A 27,669-nucleotide genomic window follows, 5' to 3' on the forward strand; every position below is an offset into this window, starting at 1 on the left:
TATTTATTTATTTGTAAAACTTTTTTATGTGAATTATTATGAATAATTATTTCCTTAATAAAATTAAAATTATTTTAATTGATCTATAAATCTTTAATTACATTGTATATAGTCAAGCATTTATATTTTAGAATTCTATTGTTTTAAAACTTTTCTGCGAAATATATTTTGGAAAATGAGAAAGATTTAAGATAAGCATTTAATACTTATAATCTAATATGTATAATATAGATAATAATTTTTGATATATTTACTTTTGTTAATATAAAAGATATTGATTATTGCGGTATATTAAGACTAAAGACAAGTTTCTAGCGAATAGTTCCATCTTGCGAAATTGATCCATACATTCTATTATGCTGTAAGGATCGATTTACGAAAGGCGAAATGACAAACTAGTCTAAGGATATGGATAGTAGATAATTAATCATTGTTTTTTGACACAACAGACCATTAAACTAAACTATGATAAAAAGATAAGTAAATAAATATGTGACAAATAAAGATGGAAGCGAGATATGAAAAACAAATAAACAGATGCCTGTGCAGCTGATATATTAAAGGAACCGGTATTTGTAAAGCTGATAGAGTGTGTCGATCATCAGCCAATTTCTACGGATATAAAAACTATTACAAGATATTTAAAAGGATATATTATAAACTCCTGAATATAGAACTTTTTAGAAGGCCTCTAAGCGGTTACCTCTTATAAGATCGTTTATAGATTGGGATACAGATCAATAAATAGCATCCTTTAAATAATATCTTCTGTTTAGAAATAAAAGTAAATAAATAATAATGGCAGCTGGTACCGATCTTCTCGACGACGGTGCGAAAATCCATGTTTATAAATGGATCGTTATGAAAATACTTCGATAAGATATTAAAATATAATACAGATATGCGGATGGATTCTTCCAAAATTCTAAGATATTGAAACTGATGATAAGAGCATTAACTAAAATTATCGTTTAAAAGTATTGTTTTTGTGTAAGTATTTTTACCGTGACGTCTCGATAAGTAATATTCATTTTAATATTATTACTTTTCTGGCTATATATGATGTAGAACGAGAAATAATGTAAAATCTCCATTTTGTTATCTTGTAATAAACGGAGGGAATAGTATGATTGAAACCTGCTTTTAGTCCGTCAAACCATAATGGTCTCATAATACATAATGTAACATGTATAGCACAACCATCAAGGACATTATATCAACTCGCATCATCATCACAGTAGAAATAATAAACTCTCTTCTTGTATCCAAAAAGCATTACCAGTATTTGGATATAAAGTAACGATGTTTATCTCGTGTTTTTGGTCTTATTGCAGATAATAATTAAGAAAATTTTGTTATAATAAATGATATCCGTGTAAACAAGTCGAGACTTTAAAATAAGATTACTCATTTAAACAAATAAGAGTTTTAAAATAAAATTATTTTATTAGAAATTTAAATAATAGTGACAAAGATAATTCATTGATAATGTTAAATTTAAAGTGCGATAGAATTTTCTTTTATTATATTTTAATAATTATTAAAACGTTTTAAATATAAGATTTTATTTAAGTAAATAAATATATTTTATGAATAATTGAAAGAAAAATAAAAAATAAATTGAGAAACTGTTTTATTACATATTACAGTTTATATTTGTGACTAATTATGTTAAAATGTAGTAAGAGGAAATGATTAGTAAATAAAACAAAACAATAAGCGGGAATTAAAACAACTGACTTAGTTTCATAATATATCCTATTATCTATTTTATACTGCATGCAATCAAAGTATTGTTCATTTATCTGTTATAATAATTATAACAGATTGTTAAGATATAGTTTAACTATCATATAAATACAATTATTTTATTTATATGATAAATATAACAGATAACAGTAGATAGCATTAAAATAATCAGATAATAGTTATAAAAGCAGCTGCAGACTTTTAAAACAGTTGTTTCAAAGTGCAGTCAAAGGATGGATCGTATTTGGATGCTACTACCTTTGCTGTTTTCAGCATTTACGATCTGTTTATGCGCTTCTATAGACGATAAAAATGCTGATAAGAAAGTTTTACTTATTTCTTTTGATGGATTCCGGTGGGATTACTATAAAACATTTAATACACCAAACTTAGATTACCTGGCACGTACTGGCATTCATGCACCCAAGGGTGTTCAAGCTGTCTTCACTACGAAAACATTTCCAAATCACTATTCGATTGCAACTGGTAAGTTTATTGCTTTTAATTAATTAATTTAATTTTAATTGATACGAGACCGAATCCGGGTGGTCAAAAATTCCTAGGAATTTTTTGTGGGTTGGTTTGTCCCGGATATGTTGGGCTCCTTTCCTCACTATCCGGTCACCCCCATTGTGGGCCTGGCCAAACCTATGATGGATATCATCAAAATAAGGCACTCTTTGCGCCCGCAGGGCGAAGAGTCAAACATAAAAAAAGATTCTTTTCTTTTCTTTTCTTTCGAAGACACAATGTAGTGACGTAAACTTAAACACTGGGCGAATTTTTCATCCTTTTTATTCGGTTGGAACGCTTTTTTATTACATAGCTAGTAAAGAACTAGTAAGTACTAACTAGTAAAGAAACTAATAAACCCAAACACATCATCGAATTGAAGAAAAAGTTTGCCCTAGACGGGTACCCAACCAGACTGATTCATAAATGGGAAAATAAAATTACTAATAACCAAACAAAAATAAAAGATAAAAAAACCGAATCGAAACCAAAATATACCAGCTTCCCATACATTAGGAACCTTTATGAAGAAATCGACATAGATATGAGGAAAAATAATATAAAACTTGCCCCAAAATACGTAAACCTGTTATCTAGACTTAAAGCGAAACAAAGAAAAAAGAAACAGACGATAAAAAAAGAAGATATGAAAAACATAGTTTACAAGATACCATGCACTTGCAAAAATACCAACTTCTATATAGGAGAAACAAAACGAAAACTCAAAATAAGAGTGAAAGAACATATAGCCGATTTAAAGTACAACAGACTAAACTCAGTATTCCATGACCATTGTGTGTTAAATAACTGTAAAATCGATGATACTAAAACAAGCATTTTACATAGAGAAAAGAAGACATACAACAGAAAACTCAAAGAAAGTGTAGAAATCATTAAAAATAAAAATAAGACCTGCATAAATACTAATCTAAGCATAAAAATCAATGAAAACTGGATTAAATTACTATAAAATATACTATAAAATAAAAAACTGTTTTACGATCTGTTACGTCATTTGCATAGCGACAAATATTAAAAATACTAAAAGCGGGAAAAAATAGCAATGGCCACGTGCTATGTTCTAAAAAAAACAAACCAATAAAAAACGAAAAAATAAAATAAAAAAAAGGAACATTCCCCTGCTAATGCTCGACCAGACATATGCAAATTAAAAATAGATCGTGCTCCGCAGTTGAGGTGGAGGAGTACGAGCTCAGTGTTAGACAACACACCGGAAGACGAATCTCAGGTATGGTTTCACGAATATGGTTTGTAAAAGAATAACCCCGTATACCTCTACAGACTGATACTAAACCTTCCTTTTTTATGGAATTTTTATCAAGATTCGTACCCTTGGACTATTACATCCGTCTAAACTACCGAATGAGGTACGGACCAGCTTTTAACGGTATACAAGCTCTTACCAGGATTTAGAAGGTAACAACCTCTAAAAAACTAATTATGTATACTGTCACGATATTTATTTTAAATATTTGTATATAGTCATCTCTCACTTTTTAATGTTTAGTTGGCTGAAGAGGGGCATCGGCCCGAAACGCGTTATGTAATAAAAAAGCGTTCCAACCGAATAAAAAGGATGAAAAATTCGCCCAGTGTTTAAGTTTACGTCACTACATTGTGTCTTCGAAAGAAAAGAAAAGAAACGAAAATACAAAACACGGTTTCCTCAAGATAGATAAAAAAAGATGTCGAGTATGTATATATATATATATATGTCTTTTTTATTATATGCAACATATAAATATTTTATTTATAGTTAAAATATAAATTTAAATATATATATATATTATTTATTATTCTAAACTTTAGGTTTAACTTTTTTTAGGTTTATACGAAGAAAGTCATGGAATCGTGGATAATAATATGTACGATGTAGTTTTTAACGAAACTTTCAAAATGAAAAAACCGGACCCAAAATGGTGGGGAGGAGAACCAATTTGGGTCACTGCTAGAAAACAAGGTCTTAAATCGGGAGCATATTTCTGGCCAGCTTCTGATATACCTATAAAAGATACTTTTCCAAATTATTATTTTAAATATAACAATACTGTATCTATGGAAGCGAGAATTGAAACTGCGGTTCATTGGTTAGCAACCGATCAGGTTAACGTGGCTCTTGTCTATTTTAACGAACCCGACAAAACTGGTCATAGAACTGGAGCTATGAGCGATGCTGTTGGAAAAATGGTGGAAACTGTTGATAAATTGGTTGGTTTTCTATTAGAAAAACTTTTGGAGACTTTTCTTCTCGATCGAGTTAATCTCATTATTATGAGTGATCACGGTATGGTCAATTTAACCGATGTAATCGTATTAGAAAAATATCTTCGGGTGCAAGAAGAAATCAAATGGCTTCCACTAAGTGGACCGGTGTCTGGAATTTTACCACACGAAGGAAAATTAGACAGAGTTTATAATACACTGAAAAATGCTCATCCTAATATGACAGTTTATAAGAAAGAGAATATACCAGAGAGATGGCATTATAAGAATCACAGAAGAATCATGCCAATTATCGCAGTTGCAGATCAAGGTTACTTAATAGCAAAGGTAAGCTCTTAACCAATTTCTTTTATTTAAAAAAACCAAAAACAATTCAATTAAAATTAACAATTTTTAAACTTCCGGTCATTTTAAATATTTAAATCAAACTCAGGATTATACAATTCAAATGGCAATATTAATTACAAATCATACTCTTGCATTTTTTATGTTCAAATCATTTTTTTAACTTCATAAAAAGAAACTCATGCTAAATAACGATTAAAATCATCATGATAATTTAGATAATTACGAAAATTAAAATTGGTAATGATGATAGCAATGGATAATCTCTTAATTTCCTATAGATATTGCAGAAGATTTCATGATAATTCCAGTAAATTATTTAATGAATGAATACAGTAAACAATTGCATAAGAGAAGAAAATATTTTCTGGAAATAACATCCTGTAAATAACATTGAGAAATGGTTATTTGTTTTGTTTTTGATAAATAGGATATCTTTTCACAAAATATTTTCTTCTCGTATGTAATTGTTTAAATTATTTTCTTAATTAAAAATACGGTATTTAACTCTTTAATTTAACGTTCTTTTGGAAATTAAGTGGGTGCCGACAGAGAGTGGCTACGCACATAATTCAGTCAATAATCTATTTATTTTCTTGAATCAAATGGAAGATTACATCCATTTTGTTTAAACGAGAGAGAGAGAGAGATTACAAATACTTTTCTGTTTACAATGTATAAAGTCGTATTAATTTCGGTGGTTCCCCTCGGATTCTTCGCTGAGTGGTAACGAAATGTCGATGGATTTATGTAGTCGGTGGAAGGTGGATGCGTTGTTAATTGGTCCTCCATCACTTTCTTGTCGTCCAAGAAGTGTTTTAATTACATTGATGTTCCATTTAGTTTCTTGTTTGATAAATTGTACTACAATGTTATTTCAGCAACCTGTTAATTCTGTTTTGCAAAACTTATCACATAATATACCAAAGTCGTTGTGATAAGTTTGGCAAAACAACACTAATAGGTAGCTGAAATAACACTAGTACATTAAGTAAAATATGATATAAATTAACACATTAATAACCAGTAGTGTAGATAAAATCTATGTATTATAACGTAGATATATTTACAACAATCTATCGTATATAATATTTTAATCGAAATCTGTAAAATATTTCTTTGAATGAACAAAAATAACCGAATATGAAGGTAAGTATTGTCTACTTTTGGACAGTTTTATAAATTACACTCTAAATTTTTCAAAATGAAATAAATTTTTATAAATACAGGCAGTTCTCTACTTACGAACATTCGAAGTTACGAACAAAGCTGACAGATGGCGGGTTAAAGTGAAGTTGGTTATTTTTTATGTATAGTCAAGTTTATTTTTGAAGTTTTACGTTAAAACATTTACAGTACATACATATGTACATTTGTAGTTGTTTTAAATGAGTAATTTTAATAAATAATGTACTGTACTGTACATGTGATTGATTTGAATTTATACTTCCCTTTAACAATCTTAATTCAACATTATTCAAGTAGCCTAAACATTACATAATTGTAAAAACAACGTTGTATTTGAGTTTTCGCGTTAAACATCGTCTTTTCGAGTTACGAACTTTTCGACTTGCGAACGACCGCTACGAACGGATTAAGTTCGTAAGTAGAGGACTTACTGTAAATGCAAAATATTTATTATTTAAGCAAAAGATTTAATTATTTAATCTTACATATAATACTAAAAATTCAAAGTTTAATGTACAGATAAGACTTAGGGTTGTTTCACACTATGACCGACTGGGCCGACCGGTCCGACTCCTAGTTGTATTGCCATGGCAACAGCAGTCGGTCGACAGACTGGTCGTTCCAGTCGGACAGATTTAAAAAGTTAAATATTTGTAGTCGCGTCGGAGCAGTCGGTGAGCTACAGCCAATGAGAGCTTCGAAGCTATAACCAATCAGAGTTTAGATTTATCCGAAGTTAGAAAATGGCGGAAGGTAAAGTTTCTCGGAAGCTTTAATAAACGAAGTTAAAAAATATCCATGGCTTTATGATATTCGGCGAGCCGATTATAAAGGCGACATTGAAAAAAATAATTGGTTAGAGTAAAGCGAAAGGTATCCAGCTAAAAAAATAGTCTTAAACTTCATATTAACGAATAGACGTAGACATATCTAAATGTAATTTGATACGCTGAATCGATTGGTATTAAAAAAATATTACTTACGATCAACCGTTTAAAAGTTACGAACGATTTTTTATTTCCGTCTATTTGCTTCGTTTAAGAACAACTTTATTAAGAAATACGCAGGCACTCATCGATATTAACAAAACGAATTACTTTAATTCACCATAATACATTTCATTTACAAGAGAAAGCGACATTAAAAATGCTAAAATGGTGTCGTTAGCCCGCGAACACACGACAACCTTATAAAGACGGCCATGTTTTCTGTTTAAATTGAAAAACTTACCACGATTGGCTAGTGTTCTGATCTGTAAGACGCGTTCCGATTGGTCCTTACGAGTCGGCCACCGACATAATCGTACTCAGTGTGAATTCTTTTACTACTAGTCGGCCCGATTATAGGCTCGGGCGAGTCGGACCGGTCGGCCCAGTCGGTCATAGTGTGAAACAACCCTTATAATTGCTCAAAGGCCAAATATTTTGATATTTATTTTAACACAGAAAAAACAATTTTAAAAAGTTTTGTTATTGTATATATTTGAGTTTTCTTTATGATGTACAAGATTTAAAATCTTTTTAAGACGACCACCTTCCATTCCAAAGAGATTTCGGTCTATTATAAAGGATTGGAAAGAAGCACATTTTCAGAATAGATAAGGGTAATTGTTGATTGGTGGCTTATCTGCCTGCACTTTTGACTGTTAGTACTTACAAGGTAATAGGGATTATCCAGACTGATAAGTTGAAAGTAGTAGTGGTCAGAGAGTTCCTATAATTAACTTAAGTAACTTATTAGAGAGGGTTTGATCGTTTGTGGAGGTGGTTTTAAACGAAGGTTTTATTGTACTGTGCATAGATTTTTCAAGCTAGATGAGCATATTAACAAATTAAAAAATTATTTTAATTAATATGCAGAGCTTTAGGATTTCATGAACACTCGAATGAGTTCATATTTTTGAATTATAAAAATATAAAATTATGCTATTACATTTATATATTTACATTATTAATTTATTTTAATTTTTGTAGGAATATGGAACAGACAATGCCTTCGGTCAACATGGTTATGACAATATTCTACCTTCAATGCGCCCTATCTTTTTTGCTCGAGGTCCAGCTTTCAAAGAAAACTATCAGACTGATGTTTTCGAAACTGTTAATGTTTATCCACTTATATGCCACTTATTAGGTATTAAACCTGCACCAAATAATGGAACTTTGGATTCGGTCAGACATCTTCTCAAAAATTAAAAAAAGAATAAGTTTAGGTATTTATTGTCTTAAATAAAGTTATCAATATTTGAAGTAAAACTTTTTTAAAAATTTAAGCTTATAGACTTATTAAAAATTAAAATTTCTGTTTGAGAATTTTAATTTTACTCTTAAAAATAAAAATAAAATTGAATGGAATATTTAAGCTTTTAATACTCTTTCTCATACTTATATTACTCTACAAATAAAACAGACTTTTTAGTTTTAAAATGATATAATTCTGAAGTTTCTAGATTTAAATTCAAACTTGGCTTCTGAATTCCCAAAAGAAAAATGTTTCATAATATTTATTAATCTATTTGAGGGTATTTGATGTACAGAACAATTTCGAGTGCTCTTTAATATAGTATAAGATTATTTTAAACAAAGCCGTAATATCATAAATGTTCTTAGTTAAAAAACAAACACAAATAAACTTAAGTTTCAATTTATTCTCTTTATAAACCTTTAATGTCTTGGAACAAAATCAGACAGTGGAGCTCTTACTGACTAAATGTATTAATTTGCTAAGTGTTTTTTGGGATCTGTGTAATACTGAACAGAACGGAAAAATAGTTTAAAAAGAATGATTGGTCGTTCATGGTCAGTATTGATGATGTCAATGCTGTGCTGATAAATGCAAGACCACGTCTCAGGGTCCGAAATTATAAGCTCCGAGATCCACCCAAAAACTATTCTTACTTTAAATAAGGAACCTGATCGGGCTCCAAGTAGTAGCAACCCTGGAATACACGTAGCCCACGTTGTAATTTTTACGTAATAAAATTCATGTTTTTTTTTTTAACTTTTTGGTCAAAATTAATTAATAGGTTGCTAGAGTTGGTATGCCACTGGTCGCACATATGGGTGTTTTAATCATTTTTTGACATTTTTTTGTCAGTTATGACTTCGGACATTCACGTCCTCTCTGAATTTGCGAGTTTTAAACTGCTTTAGACAGAACTTTAGAAGCATGCCACCACATTTATGTTTTCGTGTGAAGCCGAAACATAAAACTCTATGTCACGAAGTTCAGTTTTCTTTCCTAAGAAATACCTACCAGTTTTAAACAATCGTAAAACTACAGGCACGCTATTTTTACCTAATTATATATAATTTGAAAATTGAAACATCTGCCATTGTTCTTTTTATTTTTTGAAAATTAGTTTTATTTCAAACTACTACTTTAATTGCGGCAGTTGTTATATATCTGCCATTCGCATTCGTATAATTTAAAATGGCTATTGATAACAAATAACTGTTTGTAATCTATAAGTTTATAATAATAATGTATTGTAATAAAGGCAAGTTTTTAAGGGGGAGACTTTATTTTAATATTAAATTTGTATAAATAAAATTACTATACAAAGTTCTAATTTATAACATCACTTTCTGATTTACTTGAGAACAAAATGTTTTTGAGTTAACGTATTGTTAAAGGCCTTATATCAATATTTTTATCTTTACAGTTATTATATTTATTACCGGTGCTTATATCATAAACAGTGTTGTACAATTTGTAAATAATTTTTATATTTATTGGTGTTCGGTCAGTAATGATAATTAACCTATGTAATTAACTTTGTTTCTAAGCTTCACAATACAAAGTACTTTGCAATCAATTAACAAAATGCAACACTGAGATTCTTAATTAATTGCAAAAGTGACTTCTAAGCTTCAAAATTAATATAATTTTTACTTGTATTAAGCCTAATTTGTGCTAGAAATTTTTTGAATTTATAGTTTATTTTTACTTCATAAAAGATGAGGTAGGAGGATAAGATAATACGTTTATATACCTGCGCTGGTAAATTGATGTTTGAAGTGCATTTATTATATATATATCTTTTTATATCTTCAATCATAAAATTTGATAGAACATTTTCAGTGAAAAGTACTTAAATAAATTTTTATTTAGAAAAACTACTTTTTTTAACGTAATGTATTTTATTGAGATTGCAATATATATTTTTAAAATCGTGTATAAATTGTCATTAAATCATTTTTATGCAGTATTTTTATATTACAAATTAATTTTTTTTTTGTAAGAAAATATTTATAAAAGCATTTCATGTCATCGTTGACATACACTAAGCATTGAGGATGAGAGAGGTGAGTGGAGCCATTTACAAACGTAGAACTTCACTCCTCTTCAGAACTTATTTAAAAAAAAAAATGTTTATAATCAATAAAATAAATAAATGTGACTTTTTAAATATTTATCAAAATAAACTTTAATTTATTTTATCTTATTTTTACTATAAAACACTAAATTTTAGGGAGTTTTGTATATCTATGATACGAGCCAAACAATGGTCTTACTGCATCCTCTTTTTTAGGTCTACATAAGCTTACAAAATCTTTCAATTTATAATTTATAATTATGAACAAAAAACACAAGTACTTTTATTATACCTATATATCATAAATCGTACTGGTTAAACTTTATTTATGACTATATTTTCAACCATACTCACTACATTCCATTTTATTTAATAAACCCCTGAACCCCCAAAAAAATACCATGGATGTGTCAGATTCTGAATTTTACATAGATAAAATATTCTAGAAATTAATAGAAAATCTTTTAAAATTAAATGTAATAATTCGAAATTTTTATCAAAGCTAAAAATCAAACAAGGAACAAATGTTTCCTATCTTGACAGTCAGTTCCTGAGAGAGATCTTTATCTCTCATACTAAAGGGCTGACTAAACCAAAAAGACTCATCATGACACCCAGTCAAATGATCTTAATTCTAAGGCCAGGAACACACATGTGTAAAATTGTGTGGCAGAAAACTGAATCAGAAATCAGCTTTCAGTTCAGTTTCTGTTTTACGCTTTTATGCCAGAACACACATACGTAAAAATTCTGGCCGAATAGGAAACATCACTGCCAGTAACAGTGCTAATTTTATTAATTTTTTCCTCTCATATATCTATCCCTTTATACCTTCCATTTTTTCTCCGCTTCCTCGCCTATAATATAGAAAATTTAAATTAATACATTTGTATTCCGAATTCAAGAACGTGTGATCTAAACACTTGGCCTATATATCGATTCTACTAGATCTACCTGTTATTTAAAATTTTGCGCCTATAGCCATCCGCAAACGTCGTTTAAATACAGTGTCTTTATACATGACACTGATGTGTCAAACAGATTCGATAAAGCCCACTATTTCATTTATTTTTTGTTTTTTTCGAGACCGTCGCAATTATAAGGTTAATCCTCATTGCCGCCATTGTTAGAATAAAAACCACGTGTTAACTTTGACGTCATAGAAAAGACTTATCTTTATTGGAGGAATTTTAGCGTAAAAAGTAGAGACATGCTCTACTCTTTTTTCAGTTCTGTTTCAGCCAAAATTTCAGAAAAATTTTTACGTTTTCTGTTTTATGCTAGATTTTACGCCGAATTTTACGCATGTGTGTTCCTGACCTTAATCCCTATTGGAGGAAAAAAATAGTATAAATAGAGAATACGCGCCAAACTCCGCGCACAGCACAGCACATCATTGTATCCTCCATAATGTAAACCTAGTGCCACACTTCTTCAGATTGAACTTCCGCCCAAAGAAATTGATTTGCATAAATCAAGTTATTACAGAGGTAATATAATAGATAGGTTGAGGTGCACGTGTTCAGCCCAAAACGTGAACGGCGAACGGACGTGCGCCGTCATCTGGCAATTCTATACCTTCGATAATGGCGAGTAGAAGATCGGTACTTCTATGAGCAAAGTGAGTATTGGCAGGAAAAACTGGTAAGCTCTAGCACTTATCGATTTACCCGATTTAGGTCGGCGAAAATTTTGTTCTTCAGCTCCTTGCTGAAGTTCTTTGACAAGTCCAACGACGCCTTGGCCGTTTTTAAAAGTTCGGTAAATTTTTCATTTGCTTTGTGAACCGATGTTGCTGCCATGGTTAGACACGCGTACCCTTGGCCGACAATTTCGTTAATTTAGAATTTAAATTGTTAAACTAACTTCGATATACGTTATTTAGAAATAATTAAAGACTAATCAGGATAAAAGACTTATTTCTGACACTGGACAAAACAAGAAGAACGGGACTTACCTAAACCGTCGTCTGTAATCTTCGACAGAAGGAACTGGAATGAGAGACAACAGGTTAGTCAAATTACGCTCGCTCGGGCTGTTCTTTTGTTCGAAGACCGGAAAGGGACCGCACGCTGGCCCCACCCGGTAAATAACTAACGAATTTTAATGTATTTAACACCGAACGATCCGATTATTTGATTCGCGTGCCGTTCTAGTCTATTTGACGACGGATTTAGTTAATGGTATGTGCCGGGAATTTAGGAAAAATAAAAATTTCGGGATTTATTCCCGATTTATTTATTCGAGTAGAAGATCGAAGATACTTCTAGAATGGCGAGTAGAAGATCGGTAAAACTTCTTCATTTTTTTTGTGTTTGGGGTTAAAACTATGACTTATTTGGTACTAATGGGTTAAGAGGACGCCAGTCGGAAATTGTGATTTTTCCGAATAATGCAAGTTTTTATTTTTCAAATTTAAAACAATTGTTAAATCAAACAATAAATTAACGATTTACAAAAGGGTTAGTTTTCAGTGGCGTGCCGTCATTGGAAGCGATGGAAGCGCCGATTCCACCCTCCAATGACCTTTTCTTGTATTTTATAAAATATAAATTTTCATATTTTAACGTACTTTGCATTAATTAAAATTAATATTTCATTATAACTGCATTATGTATCTTTTACACATCTCTATATTACATGTGAAAAAAAACGATAAGATTGCTATTGTATATTCGAATAATTCGGTGGTGGAAGGAGTGTCGGAACCGGGTCAGTTTCCAATCAGCCAGATTATATAGGCATTGACATATGCGGTTTACAGAGCACCAACATCACCCGGTTTAGCTGGTGGATGCTTTACACGTAAAGCTTCTAATTTTATATCCCGGACCGGTTGTGGGCTGTTAGCCGCCTGCCTGCTAGATATTCGGCCGCCCTCGTCCAATTATGTGAATCATGAGTAGACTAGATCAACGGCGGGCAACCCCCGGCCCGCGGGCCAGCTACGGCTCGCGAAAAGTTTCTATCCGGCCCGCGAGATCTTTAATAGATTATTAAATTGGAAAAAGAACTAATTAATAGTTAGTTATTTTTCCAATTCTTTGTAATTTTCGAAAACGATAAGAGAAATAAACGTAGTAATTAACTTTTTATTTATTTATTTCATATTTGCGAACTAAAAAAATTACGAGTCACAAGAATGCGTCGATTAACTACTACGGCCCGCGGAAAAAACGTAAAATTTATTCTGGTCCATGTTATAAAAGAGGTTGCCCACCCTAGACTAGATTTATAACTTAACCCAACCGATAGGAGTTTACTGGCACGTTTTTATGATAGTTCTGTATAGTTGACAGGAGTTTTAAAAAAATCCATTAAAATATTTCGATATATTTATTCCGCGTTTATTCCGTTCTTGCATCTTATATTACTTACGGATTTCAATGTTAAACCGGTGATATTACGATTTAGTATGTCTCATCTGTAAGGGAATGCAAAAAAAAAAACATGTACAATTCTTGTACAGTGTTAAAAAATTAACTGTTACTTTAGCAGCATCATTTACAACCAAATTTAATGAATGAAACGTACAATGGTACAAAAATAGCTCTAGAATTTAGTTTCCTTAAATTTACGATTTATGTATCGGTTGTCGTAAAAATTTCTTTCCACTTCTTTCCCAAGACTACAGATTATTCGAGTACAAAGTAACCGGTTTCAACTTATTTCTACTTAAGAAGTAGTTAAGTAATTAAGCGATTAGGGAATTAGAAACATAAATAAAATCCCGATAAAAGAGCCGAAATTTTACTTAAACAGAAGCTTAACCGAACCAATCTCTTGCCGAGTACAGTGGAGTCTGATCTCTTCGTAATATTAGATGTAATAAAGACAGAAATTTTTCCAGTTCAATGAGAGTGACCGAAAAGTTGTAAATTTTGGAAATTTCGGTGAACACTTGGTCCTAAAACGAATTAGTTAGAAAACGAACGATCTGTTAAGTTTAACATATTTAGATTTTTACAGCTACGGTGATAAACGTTAAAAATTTACAACAGCCCTGTCGCGTCCTTTGAGGTATACTAGTGATGCGACAAAACAGGCATTTGACATTGACCGGTATCGGTACCCTCGGGATTTGACACGCGCACACCTACCTAGACTGTCTCTGATTTCATTCATTAGCCTCTCGTAGGGAGCTACTTCACTAAGTAGATTGTTTTAAGATTTAAAAAGTAAAGAATATTTTGTTATTTTTATGTACGTTTCTTCACGAAGTTATATTTAATTATAAGTTTCTTTAAAAGTATATTGGTACAATTGAAGAATTTTTTGTACTAGGCATGTATATTCGTCACACATTTTGTTTTACCAAGTAAATTTTTTTTATAATTTTAATTTTAGCCCTTATATCGTGGCTAGTGATTCAAAAATTTATTTTAAAAAAGTTTTGGCTCGAGACCATATAATGAAAAAGAAAACATTATTAAAAGAGCCAATGCCTGAATTAAATATAAATACGTCGACAAAAAATTTCGACATTTTGACGATAAATTTATGATGAATGGCGATTCTTTCGTAAAATTGAAGCAATTTGGAAATCAAAATAGAATATAATTTAACATTGTTAGACAATATAAAATAAATATTGAAAATTATAACCAGATAATTACGATTAATAGATATATCTAAATTAATAGACGTTATATGTTTTTTCTCAAAGCGAGAATTGGCATTTACAGGGCATGGGGAATTTATTGAATCTAATAAGAAAATTCAATATAATTACCTCTGTTATTTATTAAGTACGTCAGACAATCTATTAAAAATACATTTAAAGAAGTATACGGTTTTTACTGGATTATCGAACAAACGAATACGAACGGGCCCTGACGCGCAATTAATTGATTGCCCCTGTAAGTCGGCTTCTTACATAAACACAGTTTCCCTATCATCAAATGTCACCGCACGCCACTGATTGGAGACACGGTCCTGGTGAGAAAAACGTATCCTGATAACAAATCCGACGATCGGTGGGAAGGACCCGCCATAGTGGAAAGGCGAGAGCGTGAGGGCAGCTACCGAATAAGACTAGAGGACGGTAGGACGAAGTGGGTCCAGGGGTCCCCAACCTTTTTGTACCTAAGAGCACATTCCAGAATACCGGCTGGACGACGGGCACCATTTATTTTTTTCAAGGTGAATTTATATTTGGACATAGCTAACAGCGCCGGATTAAGCCTCTAGCGGGCCCTAGACAAAATTTAAATTGGGGTCCCATTTAAATAAGTTGCTTCTAAACAAATCTTATATAATGTGACATTAGCATGGGTGACACCGGTGCGGATATCGTAGTGTCACCCAGGAATATTTTTAGATGGTGCGAGATATATCGTGGCGGAGATTAATTCTGACACACGGATGGTTGTTGACCTTTTTTTTTTTTTTTTTTTTTTTTTGTAAGCGACTGCTGAAATTTCCAGGTCACTCCAAGTTACGGGCCGTACACGTTTCCCTACTTTGATTTTACGGTATTCAGAACGGACCGTTTTACTTCATTTCAGGTATGAGAAATTCAATTGGTGCAGATTTGCCGGAGGGGAAAAAGAGATCGGTCGCATTTCGCTTTGTGCTTTCATCTGTGTTGGACGCCATTTCTACTTTTGAATAATTAATCATTCAAAGTGAAAAAACTTTTACATAGCATTTTATTGAAAATCAAAATACTTTTATTTTTATCGTGGTCGCACAGTGGCGGGCACACGTAAAACGATTGGCGGGCGCCATGGTGCCCGCGGGCATAGGGTTGGGGACCACTGGTCCACGTGGACCGACTCAGAAAATACCAAAGGCAAATTTGTGCCATTGGAGTGGTATTTGATTCGGACGCGAGTTTCGGGGAAATAGTGGAGACACCGTCGACGCGGCAGTTACACGACCGTGGACGAAAGAGCGGAGAGATTGGGGAGATTCCGTCACACCTCCCGGCATCGGCACAGACCGGCCTACGCAAGGTCTAGAGGAATTCCACTCGGTATTCGGGAGTAAGCCGGGAAAAACAAACCTAGTGACGCACAGGATAACCCTTACCGAGGGGTGGACTCCGAAACGGTTCGCCCCGTATCGGATTCCGCAAGCTTTGCGAAATAAGGTGGATGAGACCATAGGGGAACTTATAGACGCAAAGCTAATCCGGCCTAGCGTATCGGAATGAGCTCACCCAATAGTCTGTGTAGCCAAAAAAGGGGGTGGAATGCGCTTATGCGTGGATTATCGGCACCTGAACGCCGCCACGGTGCCTGATCGATATCCGATGGTGCCCTCCGCCGAATTAGTTTATCACACACAGTTAGCTGAGGCCAGATACATAACCTCGCTCGATCTCTGTAGGGGTTACTGGCAGGTGCGGTTAGAGGATGAATGTAAACACCTTACAGCGTTTGTTACGCATCGCGGTCAGTATGAATGGGAAGTGAGGCCGTTTGGTCTGAGAAACGCAGCCGCGACATTCCAAAGACTGGTGGATTTGGTGTTGGCCCCTTTCAAGGACTTCGCCTTGGCGTACATTGACGACGTGGCCATCTACTCGCGGAGTTGGGAAGAACACCTGACCCACATCAAAGCGGTGTTAAGGGCATTAAGAGACGCCGGACTGACGGTGAATGCCAACAAATGTCAGTTCGCTAGACCGCGCCTTCTATATCTAGGACACATTGTCGGCTCCGGACGACACGCGCCGGATCCGGAACGTGTTAAAGCAATAACCGCTCTAGCTCTGCCCAAGACGAAGGAGCAACTCAGGAGCTTCTTGGGTATATGCGGATATTATCTGGACTACATTTCGGATTTCGCGAAGTTGACGAACCCTCTCACCAATCTGCTCGCTCGCCGAGCACCGAAAACAATCGAATGGAATCGGGAGCTCGAGAGGTCATTTGAGGCGGTAAAGACGAAGCTCGGGCAAGCTCCGTTACTATTCTCTCTGGACCCGGAAAGACCTTTCGTCCTATTCACGGACGCATCGAATCATGCTATCGGCGTCTGTTTGGCGCAGTTCTCGCCAGAAGGGCAGGAAAGGCCAATAGCCTTCGCTAGTCGGAAGTTAAAGGGGGCGGAGATCCGATGAGCTACCATCGAGAAAGAGGCCTATGCAATTATCTGGGGCCTCCACAAGTTTAATTACTGGATCTATGGGAGACCAGTCACAGTGGTCACAGACCACAATCCTTTGAAATATCTGACGTTGTCCACACCACAGAGTGCTAAACTTACACGGTGGGCACTCGCGTTGCAAGGTTACGACATACGGATCGTGTACTGGAAGGGGAAACTACACGGTTACGCGGACGCTCTCTCACGTTTGGAGTCGGACGGTGTAGGTCGCATCTCTGTGCGTGGAGGGGGTGAATCTCTTCCCGGATGTTCCGGAGAACGGGTCAGTCCGATCGGAACGGACCACCGCGATTTGTAAGGTTGTAACGGCAAGGTGCAGGGTATCAAACAGGCTCAAGCGAGCACAGTTTGATCCTCGGCAGGGGAGGTGTCGGGGTGGAATCGAGTAAACATGATTCCCGCCCTTCCCTGTAGGTCTGGTAACGATTATCGTTACAAGAAGACGGTGGAGGGAGAGACTGATGGAATGTGGACGGGTAAACACCAGGTGGTAATCCGACCCGTAGCCGACGAGTGTGGAGGGCAGAGATCGAGGCGGGAAGAGGGGAGTTGACGCTCGGAATGTGGGAAAAAGGGGAGAGAGAGACAGGTGGTGTAGCAGTTCGCCGAGGTTACGCCATTCGGACGGCAGTTCGCCCACGTTACGCTATTCGGACGGTTGGCGAGGAGAAGTCTCTACGATCGTTTCGGACCCGAGTGGACCCTTCAAGTGCCGAGAGATTCGCAAGGTGTCTTCCCGACGGACCTGAGCAACGGTGTTTTCCGACCGGACTCACAGAACTTTATCTGATGTTATTGGCGCACCGGGTCGGTCGCCAATAGTGACGCATCGGACTTTTTGAACTTTACTTTATTAAATTTTGCTATTCCTTTGTTAACTGAGTGTTGGTGGTTTCGTTCACGACAAGACATCCTATCTCTTACTCACGTGACTCCCCCCACTCGCTTAAAACTTTAGCGAGTGGGGAGTCACGTGAGTAAGAGATTTGGCCCTCTTTTTAAAATAATAATGTAAGCGTGTTAATCCGCTATAGATCGACCAACTGGTGTCGGGTCACACGATCTTGATCGTCAATAAGCTCAATAAAGCCATCCTAGAACATCGAAGTCGAATCTTACCGATTTTGTGCCGAGTAATCGGTTACCTGGTATCATTCCGTGACTCTCGGCTTATCTCACAGATGTGTATGTTGGCATCTATTTCGTTTAATATCTCAAATGGGGTAAAGTTTAATAAACGAAATTTGGCACAGTAACTTTTGTATAACGGGCATTGATGCTATTAAATTTTGGTGGTTAATGAACTTGTTTTTGAATTCTGCCACAAGAGAGTGTATGTCTTGGCAGCCATTAAGATACCGCTAATTGTTAGTGTAGGTCTACAATTTTTAGTTTTTCATCGGCTGCAATCCTTATAATACTAATTCAGGTAAATATTATGCAGTGTTTAGTTGCCAAAATAGCCAGAGAGATCTTTATAAGTGGTTTGAAGCTGTATGCGTTGTACACGAAAACATGACGCATCGAGATTGTTTATCTATTCGGTACAATTGCAGATTTGAATGACGTTGTTGGAACCTTAACAGAGCTGTAGAGCTGTAGAGCTGTAGAGTACAGAGCTGTAGAGTAAAGAAAAAACGTCAAAGGAACCATATCTTTAAATGTGACCCTTCGAGAGATATTACACCCTGAAATCAGCCGCACGCAATCGCGAGACAAAGATAAACGCGTGTAACTATTGCTAACAATACTTAGCCCACGCGACAATGTCGGCTTCGAGTAGTCCACTTGACTGTTCGTGGAGTACTTGATGTTATATAGTTTTAGGAAGACGTGGGAGCTCGCTCCCATCTGGGCGCTGAGATGCGAGTGATAGCTAGCACTGAAGCTCACGACTACATGCGGAGCTTGGCTCAAGGCGAGTGATAGCGGAACATGGAGAATAAGCAGTAACGGTACACAGGATAAACTATTTTCGGTCAGTAGAAGTTAATTCACTTAATAGCGAGGTTGCGGCCGAAGTTTTTATCGCAAAACGTGAACATCGGACGTTCAGCGACGCCTTCTTGTAATGGTGTTTGGAACGTCAGTGGAATGGCTTACAGGAAGGCAGCGCTGAACGTCTGACGTTCACGTTTTCGCGATGAAAACGTCGGCCGCAATCTCGCTATTATTTGTTATAGGCACTGATCGCCGTGCCTATAACATAACTTGCTTGCAAGCAAGATGGCGACCGGAACTGCCGCCGTCGGGTTCCACATTTAGAGGCGAATATCTTGCAAAGGGTTGAGTGTTTCTTTATTCTTTTCCAGTAAATATCGTTAGAATGTCTGATCACTGTGTTGTATTGAGTATTAAACGCGATAGGCTTAGCGGAGCACGCAGCTTGACTCCTGTAGTTTCTGAAGTAGGCTTTAGACTAATTTCGGGGGCTATATTTCTGGAAGGGTCATATTTAGAGGTATGGTTCCTTTGACTTTTTTGCTCCTATACACACGCTTTACGGCTCCGTTAAGGTCCCAACAACGTCATCCACATCTGCAAACTTACCATGTACTGTACAGTACTCAACCGTTCTAGTTACATTCATTTTCACGTGATAAAAATTTAAGAAGAGAATGGGTAACCAACCATGCACGTACATCCAGCTAGATAAATAACTTTGCCATCACAAGACACACAAATCCACACAGAATGATTAGCGAGGTTGCAGTCGAAGTTTGCCCCATCCTCGCTATTATTTTCAGATATGGTTTGTTATGGCTCTACATTTGTCATAAGGATACAAATGTTATCTACTTTACCCCTTGAAAAATGATTATAAAAGTCAAGACAATTATAATTAAGCATTTCTCGGTAATCATAGGCTTTACTTTTAATAAGATATTCCAAAGGTGGCCATATCCACATTTGGATAATTAAAATTAATTATACATCTATACTTTTTTTTAAACAAAAATATGTATTTTTAAATAAGCATAAATAATGAGAACAAATTTGAGTATTTTATTTTAAATTTTTGTTATTCATAGTTTATATACAGTTCATCTTTATAAAATAAAGTGTTATATAGGGGAAGTTTGCCAGTACCGGACACCTAAGGTTTTTCGATTTTGGTAAAAAAGTGATAAGCGGATCGTAAAAGTAATACTGTCATGTTATAATTAGACATATATTTTAATAGTATACTGAACTAAAATACAAAAATTTAAAGGTAGGTATTTTTAAAGTTTGAAATAAAAATACAATGAAATTCATCACAAAAAACGTTTTCCAGTATCTGATAGATATTGCGTGCTAAATATTGGAATAAATAATAGAAATATAATTGAAAAATTCTTAAAACGGCAGTAAATGTTTCTAAATCAATAAATTAGATTTTATCATTGTTTTCATTTCACCAAAAAGAAAACACGATAAGATAACAAAACACCAAGTTCCATACACAGAAAATCTACATGCACAGGTTTCATATGTAAAAGTCTACGTTTTCTTGACTTCTATATTTAATATAAGCCTAAAATTTAGTTTTTGCATAAAATGGACTATACCTTTTTATTTTTTAGAGTAAAAATTCGATATTTTTTCATTTTATTTCTCTTTTTCTTTGCAGTTTTTTTTTGTGACTGCAGTCTTTGCAGTCAGATTTTCCTATTTTGCTTTACTTTTATGAACTTTTCTTCTAACTTCAATTCCGTAGAGGAATTGAGAGTAGAACGAGAAGTGAAACTTTTCACTTATCATTAATGACCTCTGCTTCTTTCATTTAAATTTGGGGTAGATTTGTTCAAGTACTTTCTGGAAATCACTTGAAAATGACATTATGGGCTAGAAATGAAAAAACGAAAGTGACTGATGCAGATTTGTATTAATAAAATGTATTTTTGTCCTTGTCTGATATTGGAAAACTAACATGCTATGATATACAGTATATTATTACTCAATAATAACACTTTTTTTAAATTTCATATTTCTTATCATAAATATATTCTTATCTCTTAATATATGGCGTACACAATATGATAATATTGTGTACGCCATATATTAAGAGATGTAACCGAAAAAACAACACACAGAGCAAAACTTTAAATACTTCACAGATGCAACAAGAAATGCACCATCATACACAAATATCTTTTCCCAGATTTTCCTGACTACAAGTCAGAACTTAGCTTTCAAACCTTAATTGAACAATCATGGCACCTATCTGGCAATAAAGGGACATGTATAACTTTATCCGGTACTGGATAAACATCCCCTACGACTTACAAATTATAATGAAGAAGAAACATTGAATAGATAACTTTATAATTTATAAAATTTTAAGCTTTAAACAGTTCTTAGCATATGACTGACTTCAGTCAAAGAACCATTGTTAGGTGCTGAATTTATTCCAAGTAAATAGCAAATCAATGGATAAATATTTGTTATATCGAAACTTCTCGTTTTGTAATTCTCTTTAAAATCCGGCCCTCGAGCGAAGAATATGGGTCGCATAGATGTTAAATTGTTGTCATAACCATGTTGACCCAAAGTGCTGTTTTCTCTGTATTTCTGTAATTAGAGTTTAAATCTTATTCACGACGTTTAAATTAAAAATTTTATAAAACAAAAATGATTAATATCAATAAAATCTCTAATTAATATTAAATTTAAATCATTAACAAATTAAAGCATCGAATATTATTTTATAACATTAAATTTTGTTATAAAGTTTATTAGTTTATATTTAAAAATGAAATATGAATTTAGTGATAAATAAAATATCATTCTTGTTTTTATGAAACAATTATTTATAATTAGCAATAAATTATTATAAAATTAACCATACCCTAGCAATTAAATATCCTTCATCTGCTACTGCAAGGATTGGCATTATTCTTCGATGATTTTTATAATGCCACCTTTCTGGAATCTCTTCTTTCTTGTAGACACTCATATTAGGGTGAGCGTGTTTTAATTTATTATATACTATATCTAATTTACCTTCCTGAGGTAAAATTCCAACTACAGGTCCACCCGCAGGAATCCATTTTACTTCTCTTTTTAGATGAACATATTTCTCCAAAGCAATTAAATGTTCTTTCTTTGTAATATTTGCCATTCCGTGGTCACTAGTAATAATTAAATTGACTCGATCTAAAAGAAACTTTTCCAAAAGTTTTTCTAATAAATATCCTACAAGTTTGTCTAAAGATTCTACTGTTTTTCTAACTCCTTCGCTCATGGCACCCGTTTTATGACCAATATTGTCTGGTTGATTAAAATACACTAAAGCGATTTCAACTTGATCATTTGCCAACCAATTTACTGCCGTATCTATACGTTTTTCGAAAGGGGTCTTAATGTTATACTTGAAAAAGTAATTCGGACGAATATTTTGAATTTTGATATCCGAAGAAGGCCAAAAATATACTCCTACTCGCATACCCTGTTTACGTGCTGTCACCCAAATTGGTTCTCCTCCCCACCATGCGGAATCCTTAGTATTATGCATTCTAAAACTTTTGTTGAAAACAGGATCATACATGGTGTTGTCTACAATTCCGTGACTTTCTTGATGCAAACCTAAACAAATTAATTAATTAAAATAATTTTTGAAATATTATTTATTGAATAATATAACGGAAAAATAACTTGTGAATAAGGAAATATTTAAAATATTAATTTGTTAGTACAGTAGTAAGATTACTTCATGGTACAGTACAGTACATCCAGAAGTATATTATAGAAAATGTACATATAAATCTAGATATAAAAATGTTCTGAAAGAAAAAAACGAATATGTTGAATTCTAAGAATTATATTAAAACTTTACAATTACAGAACTTGCTTATTTTTCAAGCAACAAAACTATATTTTAGTTATAAGTCTTATTTATTCCCCTTTAATAATATATAATATTTAAAATAAATATGTGAAAATATCCATAATGTTATGTATAATAGTCTATAGACATTTCCAATGGGAGGGATGGAGGCTGACATACAAGAACCAGAACTTGCCTGAGATTGCGAATCCTGGTTCTTTAGCAAGTACTGCACATGTGTCAATTATAATTTTCGTGTTAAATTCTTTTGTATATAATGTAAAGAATAGAAAACTATACAACTTACCTGTAATTATAGAATAATGGTTAGGGAATGTTTTAGTAGCAAAGGCTGCCAAGATACCAGTAGGAGCATGAACTCCTGTTTTAGCCAAATAATCCAAATTAGGAGTCTTGTAATTTTTATAATAATCCCATCGAAATCCATCAAACGATATTAACAGAACTTTTCTCCCCACTGGCCTTGAAACCGTTCTTGAAACTGAAGTTCCAATAATAGAAATTAAAAGAAAAAGTAAAAGTAACATGCAAATTTTAGCCATGATTGCAAAATTAAACAGTAAAAATCCAATTCAGAAAGAACGGATCGCTTAATCTCGACTATAAACTTTTGATAATATTTTAGAATACAAAGGCTGACGCATATCAACTGTTACGTCATGTTTTATAAAGATTAACTATTGCAAATTTGATTATAAAATTACGCAAACTTTATATTTTATCTGTAAGATTTATGGTTCAAAATATATTACAAATGTTTGAATCATTAATTTAATTTATTAAAAATGAGTCTAAATTATCTGATAACGCTGGGCGTAAGACATAAGACGTAAACACGCCACAGAGAATGAGATTGTGATGAATAACTGATATTTTTCTTTCCTTTACTGGCAAAGTAATATTATTCACTTGTAAAAAAATAACAGTATAAAGGATGAAGGTGAAAGTACTGTATATACTGCATGTGGACACTGCTGCATAAAGTTGGGGGCTATCATATTTTATAGGGGGCTTAGCCATCTCACAGTCTTGAACTACTGTACTGTCGACCCTTCGTGAGACGTCAAACGTGAACATTTTAAATGGATTAGTGTGTTGGATAGAATAGAATGTAGAATGTTCTTTAGAACTTTAACTTTACAACTTTTAAAGAAAACTTTACAACTTACCTGTAATTATAGAATAATTACAGGGTAAGTTGTAAATTATAGATTAATGGTTAGGGAATGCTTTTAAATAGCTTTTGTGCAAATACGTTTTTCTCTTGTATTTGTAAATGATTATTATTAATTAGAGAAGGTATTCCATACTAAACATGTAGATATCATTTGTAAGAATCAAATCCTTACAAAAATATTCCTAAAACTAAACTGCATCTCAAATGAATTTTATATAAAATTCACATTGTGAACAAACAAGTTGTTTTATATTCGGATAAATATCATATTTGTGTTCTGTTTTTAATTATCTTCTTTATCATTCACTGATAAATTATAGTAATACGTATAAATACAGGGTGAGGTTTTTTATCTTGAGACAATGAAATATCTTAATTGGATAGCATTAGTTTGGAAAAAGGTTTAGACAAAAGTTGTAGGGTTTCGAAGGGGCAATCTGGTGACCTTGTCCTTCATCTTCAAGGTCATTTGAAGGTTAAGTCTGTTATTTTCAATGGGAATACATATTTTTGACCCCAGCAATGGAAAGAGCGGGAAATTTCACAATCAGCCATAACCTTGAGTACCCCGAATTTGAGCGCTGAAGGTCATCTCAAGCGCGATCATTTGAAGCGTGGCTCAACAAATGCATCAAAATGGAAGGGCATCATTTTGAACATTTGTTATAAAATTTTTCCCTAAACCAATATCTCAAGCAACGGTGAGAAGTAAAGTGACTCACCGAAAACAAGCAACTCGATAGTGAGAGGCAAGGGGACTTACTGAAAATAAGCATCTCAAAGAGAGCAAAAACTTCTATGTTCATGACATTACTCTCCAATAGAGCTAAAAGTAGTGAATGCTTTTAAAGGTCAAAGCAATAAGGTTGTGAAAAAAAAAATGTAAATTTCAGCTCCCTGTTTATTCTAGTAATAAAAAGTATGGTTTCCCATTAGAAAAGCTTTTAATTTTAACGTTAAAATAATCTTGATCTTTGACCTAGATCTTAAGGTCAAGTGTATATCCGATTCTGAAATTTCCTGCTCTTTCCATTGGTGGGATCAAAATTATGTATTCCCATTGAAAAAACAGACTTGATCTTCAAATGACCTCGAATATCAGGTCAAGGTCACATCCAAGGTCACCAATTGATTGCTTCTTGGAAACTCTACAACTTTTGTCTAAACTTTTTTCCGAAATAATGAGATCTAATTAAGACATTTCATTGTCTCAAGATAAAAACTCACTCTGTAGTAGTGTAATGTCCAAATCAAATATGTTCGGATAGAATTCGGAAAAGCGCAAAGTGTATCATTACTCATCTTAATAGCAGGGAAGCGCTTGCTAAGTTCAAGAAACTTATCAATGTAGCGACTATCAGAATTATCTTATATCTCGATGGAAAATCAGACAGTATAAAATGTAACCAGAGAAGAAAATAGCAGATACAACTTGCTGCCCCCAAAACGGCTTAGAGACCTAATAAATTATTAAAAATCCTTACAAATTTCAACAGACTTTTTATAATTTTCACATGCTTAAAACACAAACAAACATGAATTTTATGTACTTAGATAATTTAAAATTATCTCTGTGGTATGTAATAGGACAGGAGACCCGGCAGAACGGTCGAACTAAGATCCGTTTGTCTCTGATATCTTAAATATAATCAGCATTATATGGGATGAAATAAGAAGTTCCATTCATATGTTGGTATAACATCCAGTTCAGTTCATGACAAGTAATTTAATATTTATTTTACGTAATCAAGCATATAATATGTGTGGACCAACGGCGCATGCAGACTATAAAAAAGGGGCACAAGCTATAAAAAAGAGCATCGAAAATACATAACATTATATATGTGAAATCCGTGATTTCGCGAATATTTTACTCCATTTTCGAGAACTTTTTATATTATATCCGTAAGTACCAATGAAGTAGTGTTCGTCCTCAGAGAGCATAGAAGAGCTCTATTCACCCGCCAAGATGCCATACAGCAGATATCTCTCCGGTTCTCAACAGATGTCGCCATAGAATGGATATGCATCAGAAGACGGCTAGACTCGCCATTATCCTTCTCCGATGTATCCCTTTTATTAGAAAGTTGTAAACTCTCTCTCCGCATTGAGATTAGGTCCATAGATAAGCGAGGCACGCGTATTGCGAGCTACATTGTCGCATCACTTTATATGATTGTATATGACCGCATTTAATTGCCTATTGTGTCAGAATTTGTATACCCTTAGAATTAGAGATATATTAATTGTTTATAAATCTGGTTACCTGTCTAAATCGAACTAGAGACACCTATCGACTTACCCACCTCTCCTATCCACTGACAAAGTGAGCAGTTTTAACCAAACTGTTGCCGGTAAAGGGATAAGACCTTGGCCTTACCCGCCCGGTTACTCACATATAAAATTTAAAATATACAGTATATATATATATACAAGTATCACTTGATTAACTCAATTAATTAATAATTTTAAATTCAACAAAATACTGTATAAAAATGAATTTTTACTAAATAAAATTGAATACAAATGCATTAAAATAATTTATTGCTCTTTATTTTTAATATTAAATATAAATTTAAACAAATAAATTAAATATATGCTGTGCTTTCTTGTGTACAATTCTATTAACATTTAAATAAGTAATTTTTAAATCCTATTTATTAATTAATTATTTTATATTTTAAAAGTTATCTTTATAAATGAAATAACTTTTTATTTATTTTATAGGTTGAATTTTGTTTTGCCTTTTGTCGAAAATTTCTGAAATTTTGCAGACAGGTTTGTGTATTAGAGAGATTGATGCTATTAAATTTTGGTGGTTAAAGGCGAGTAGAGAGATAGAAGAGAGTCGTGTATCATATCTCGAGTGGGTACGGACTTAATGAAGATTTTACTGGTTATTCGCATTTAAACATTTTTTAATGAAACTCATCTCTACCCTCAAAATCAAACTTTGATTTTTCATAGTTTTTCTCTGCTATCGTGTGAAAAATGTAAGCAACCATAAAACTTGGACACTCCTCTGATTTTATCTCCTTGACATTTTCATGATTGAGTAATTAAAGTATTAAATGATTCTGCTTAATGCCATTTACATGTATGTTAAACATATTTTAATGATATAACAGCATAATAAAGTGTGCCAACATATAATCTGCATCACAGCATAATTATCTTTATATAAAAAAA

At 33.5% G+C, this 27,669-nt stretch overlaps 2 protein-coding genes across 2 annotated transcripts; one reads left to right on the top strand and one right to left on the bottom strand.

Annotated features, from left to right (window-relative positions):
• Positions 1 to 1,774: 1,774 nt before the first annotated feature.
• Positions 1,775 to 27,304, top strand: LOC136975429 (ectonucleotide pyrophosphatase/phosphodiesterase family member 5-like). Its single transcript, XM_067270483.1, has 4 exons — positions 1,775 to 2,235; positions 4,109 to 4,833; positions 8,013 to 8,251; positions 27,208 to 27,304. Exons 1-3 carry the CDS (start codon positions 1,983 to 1,985, stop codon positions 8,232 to 8,234), a joined length of 1,200 nt encoding a protein of 399 aa, XP_067126584.1. The 5' UTR covers positions 1,775 to 1,982; the 3' UTR covers positions 8,235 to 8,251; positions 27,208 to 27,304.
• Positions 21,508 to 23,908, bottom strand: LOC136975501 (ectonucleotide pyrophosphatase/phosphodiesterase family member 5-like). The gene is made up of 3 exons (XM_067270561.1): positions 23,590 to 23,908; positions 22,305 to 23,041; positions 21,508 to 22,027 (listed from the first exon to the last, which is right to left on the bottom strand). The coding sequence occupies exons 1-3, from the start codon at positions 23,843 to 23,845 to the stop codon at positions 21,803 to 21,805; spliced, it is 1,218 nt and encodes a 405-aa protein (XP_067126662.1). The 5' UTR covers positions 23,846 to 23,908; the 3' UTR covers positions 21,508 to 21,802.
• Positions 27,305 to 27,669: the final 365 nt, after the last annotated feature.

This window comes from Centruroides vittatus, unplaced genomic scaffold (genome assembly GCF_030686945.1).
Source record: "Centruroides vittatus isolate TY-2023 unplaced genomic scaffold, ASM3068694v2 contig_371, whole genome shotgun sequence".
NCBI lineage: Eukaryota > Metazoa > Arthropoda > Arachnida > Scorpiones > Buthidae > Centruroides > Centruroides vittatus.

What these genes read in the sequence shown, in the direction of transcription:
- LOC136975429 (XM_067270483.1), top strand. Translation starts at nt 1,983, where the DNA reads ATGGATCGTATTTGGATGCTACTACCTTTGCTGTTTTCAGCATTTACG. An exon ending in TCACTATTCGATTGCAACTG is followed by an intron (nt 2,236 to 4,108) that starts GTAAGTTTATTG and finishes AACTTTTTTTAG; the next exon opens with GTTTATACGAAGAAAGTCAT. An exon ending in AAGGTTACTTAATAGCAAAG is followed by an intron (nt 4,834 to 8,012) that starts GTAAGCTCTTAA and finishes TAATTTTTGTAG; the next exon opens with GAATATGGAACAGACAATGC.
- LOC136975501 (XM_067270561.1), bottom strand. Translation starts at nt 23,845, where the DNA reads ATGGCTAAAATTTGCATGTTACTTTTACTTTTTCTTTTAATTTCTATT. An exon ending in CCATTATTCTATAATTACAG is followed by an intron (nt 23,042 to 23,589) that starts GTAAGTTGTATA and finishes TAATTTGTTTAG; the next exon opens with GTTTGCATCAAGAAAGTCAC. An exon ending in AAGGATATTTAATTGCTAGG is followed by an intron (nt 22,028 to 22,304) that starts GTATGGTTAATT and finishes CTCTAATTACAG; the next exon opens with AAATACAGAGAAAACAGCAC.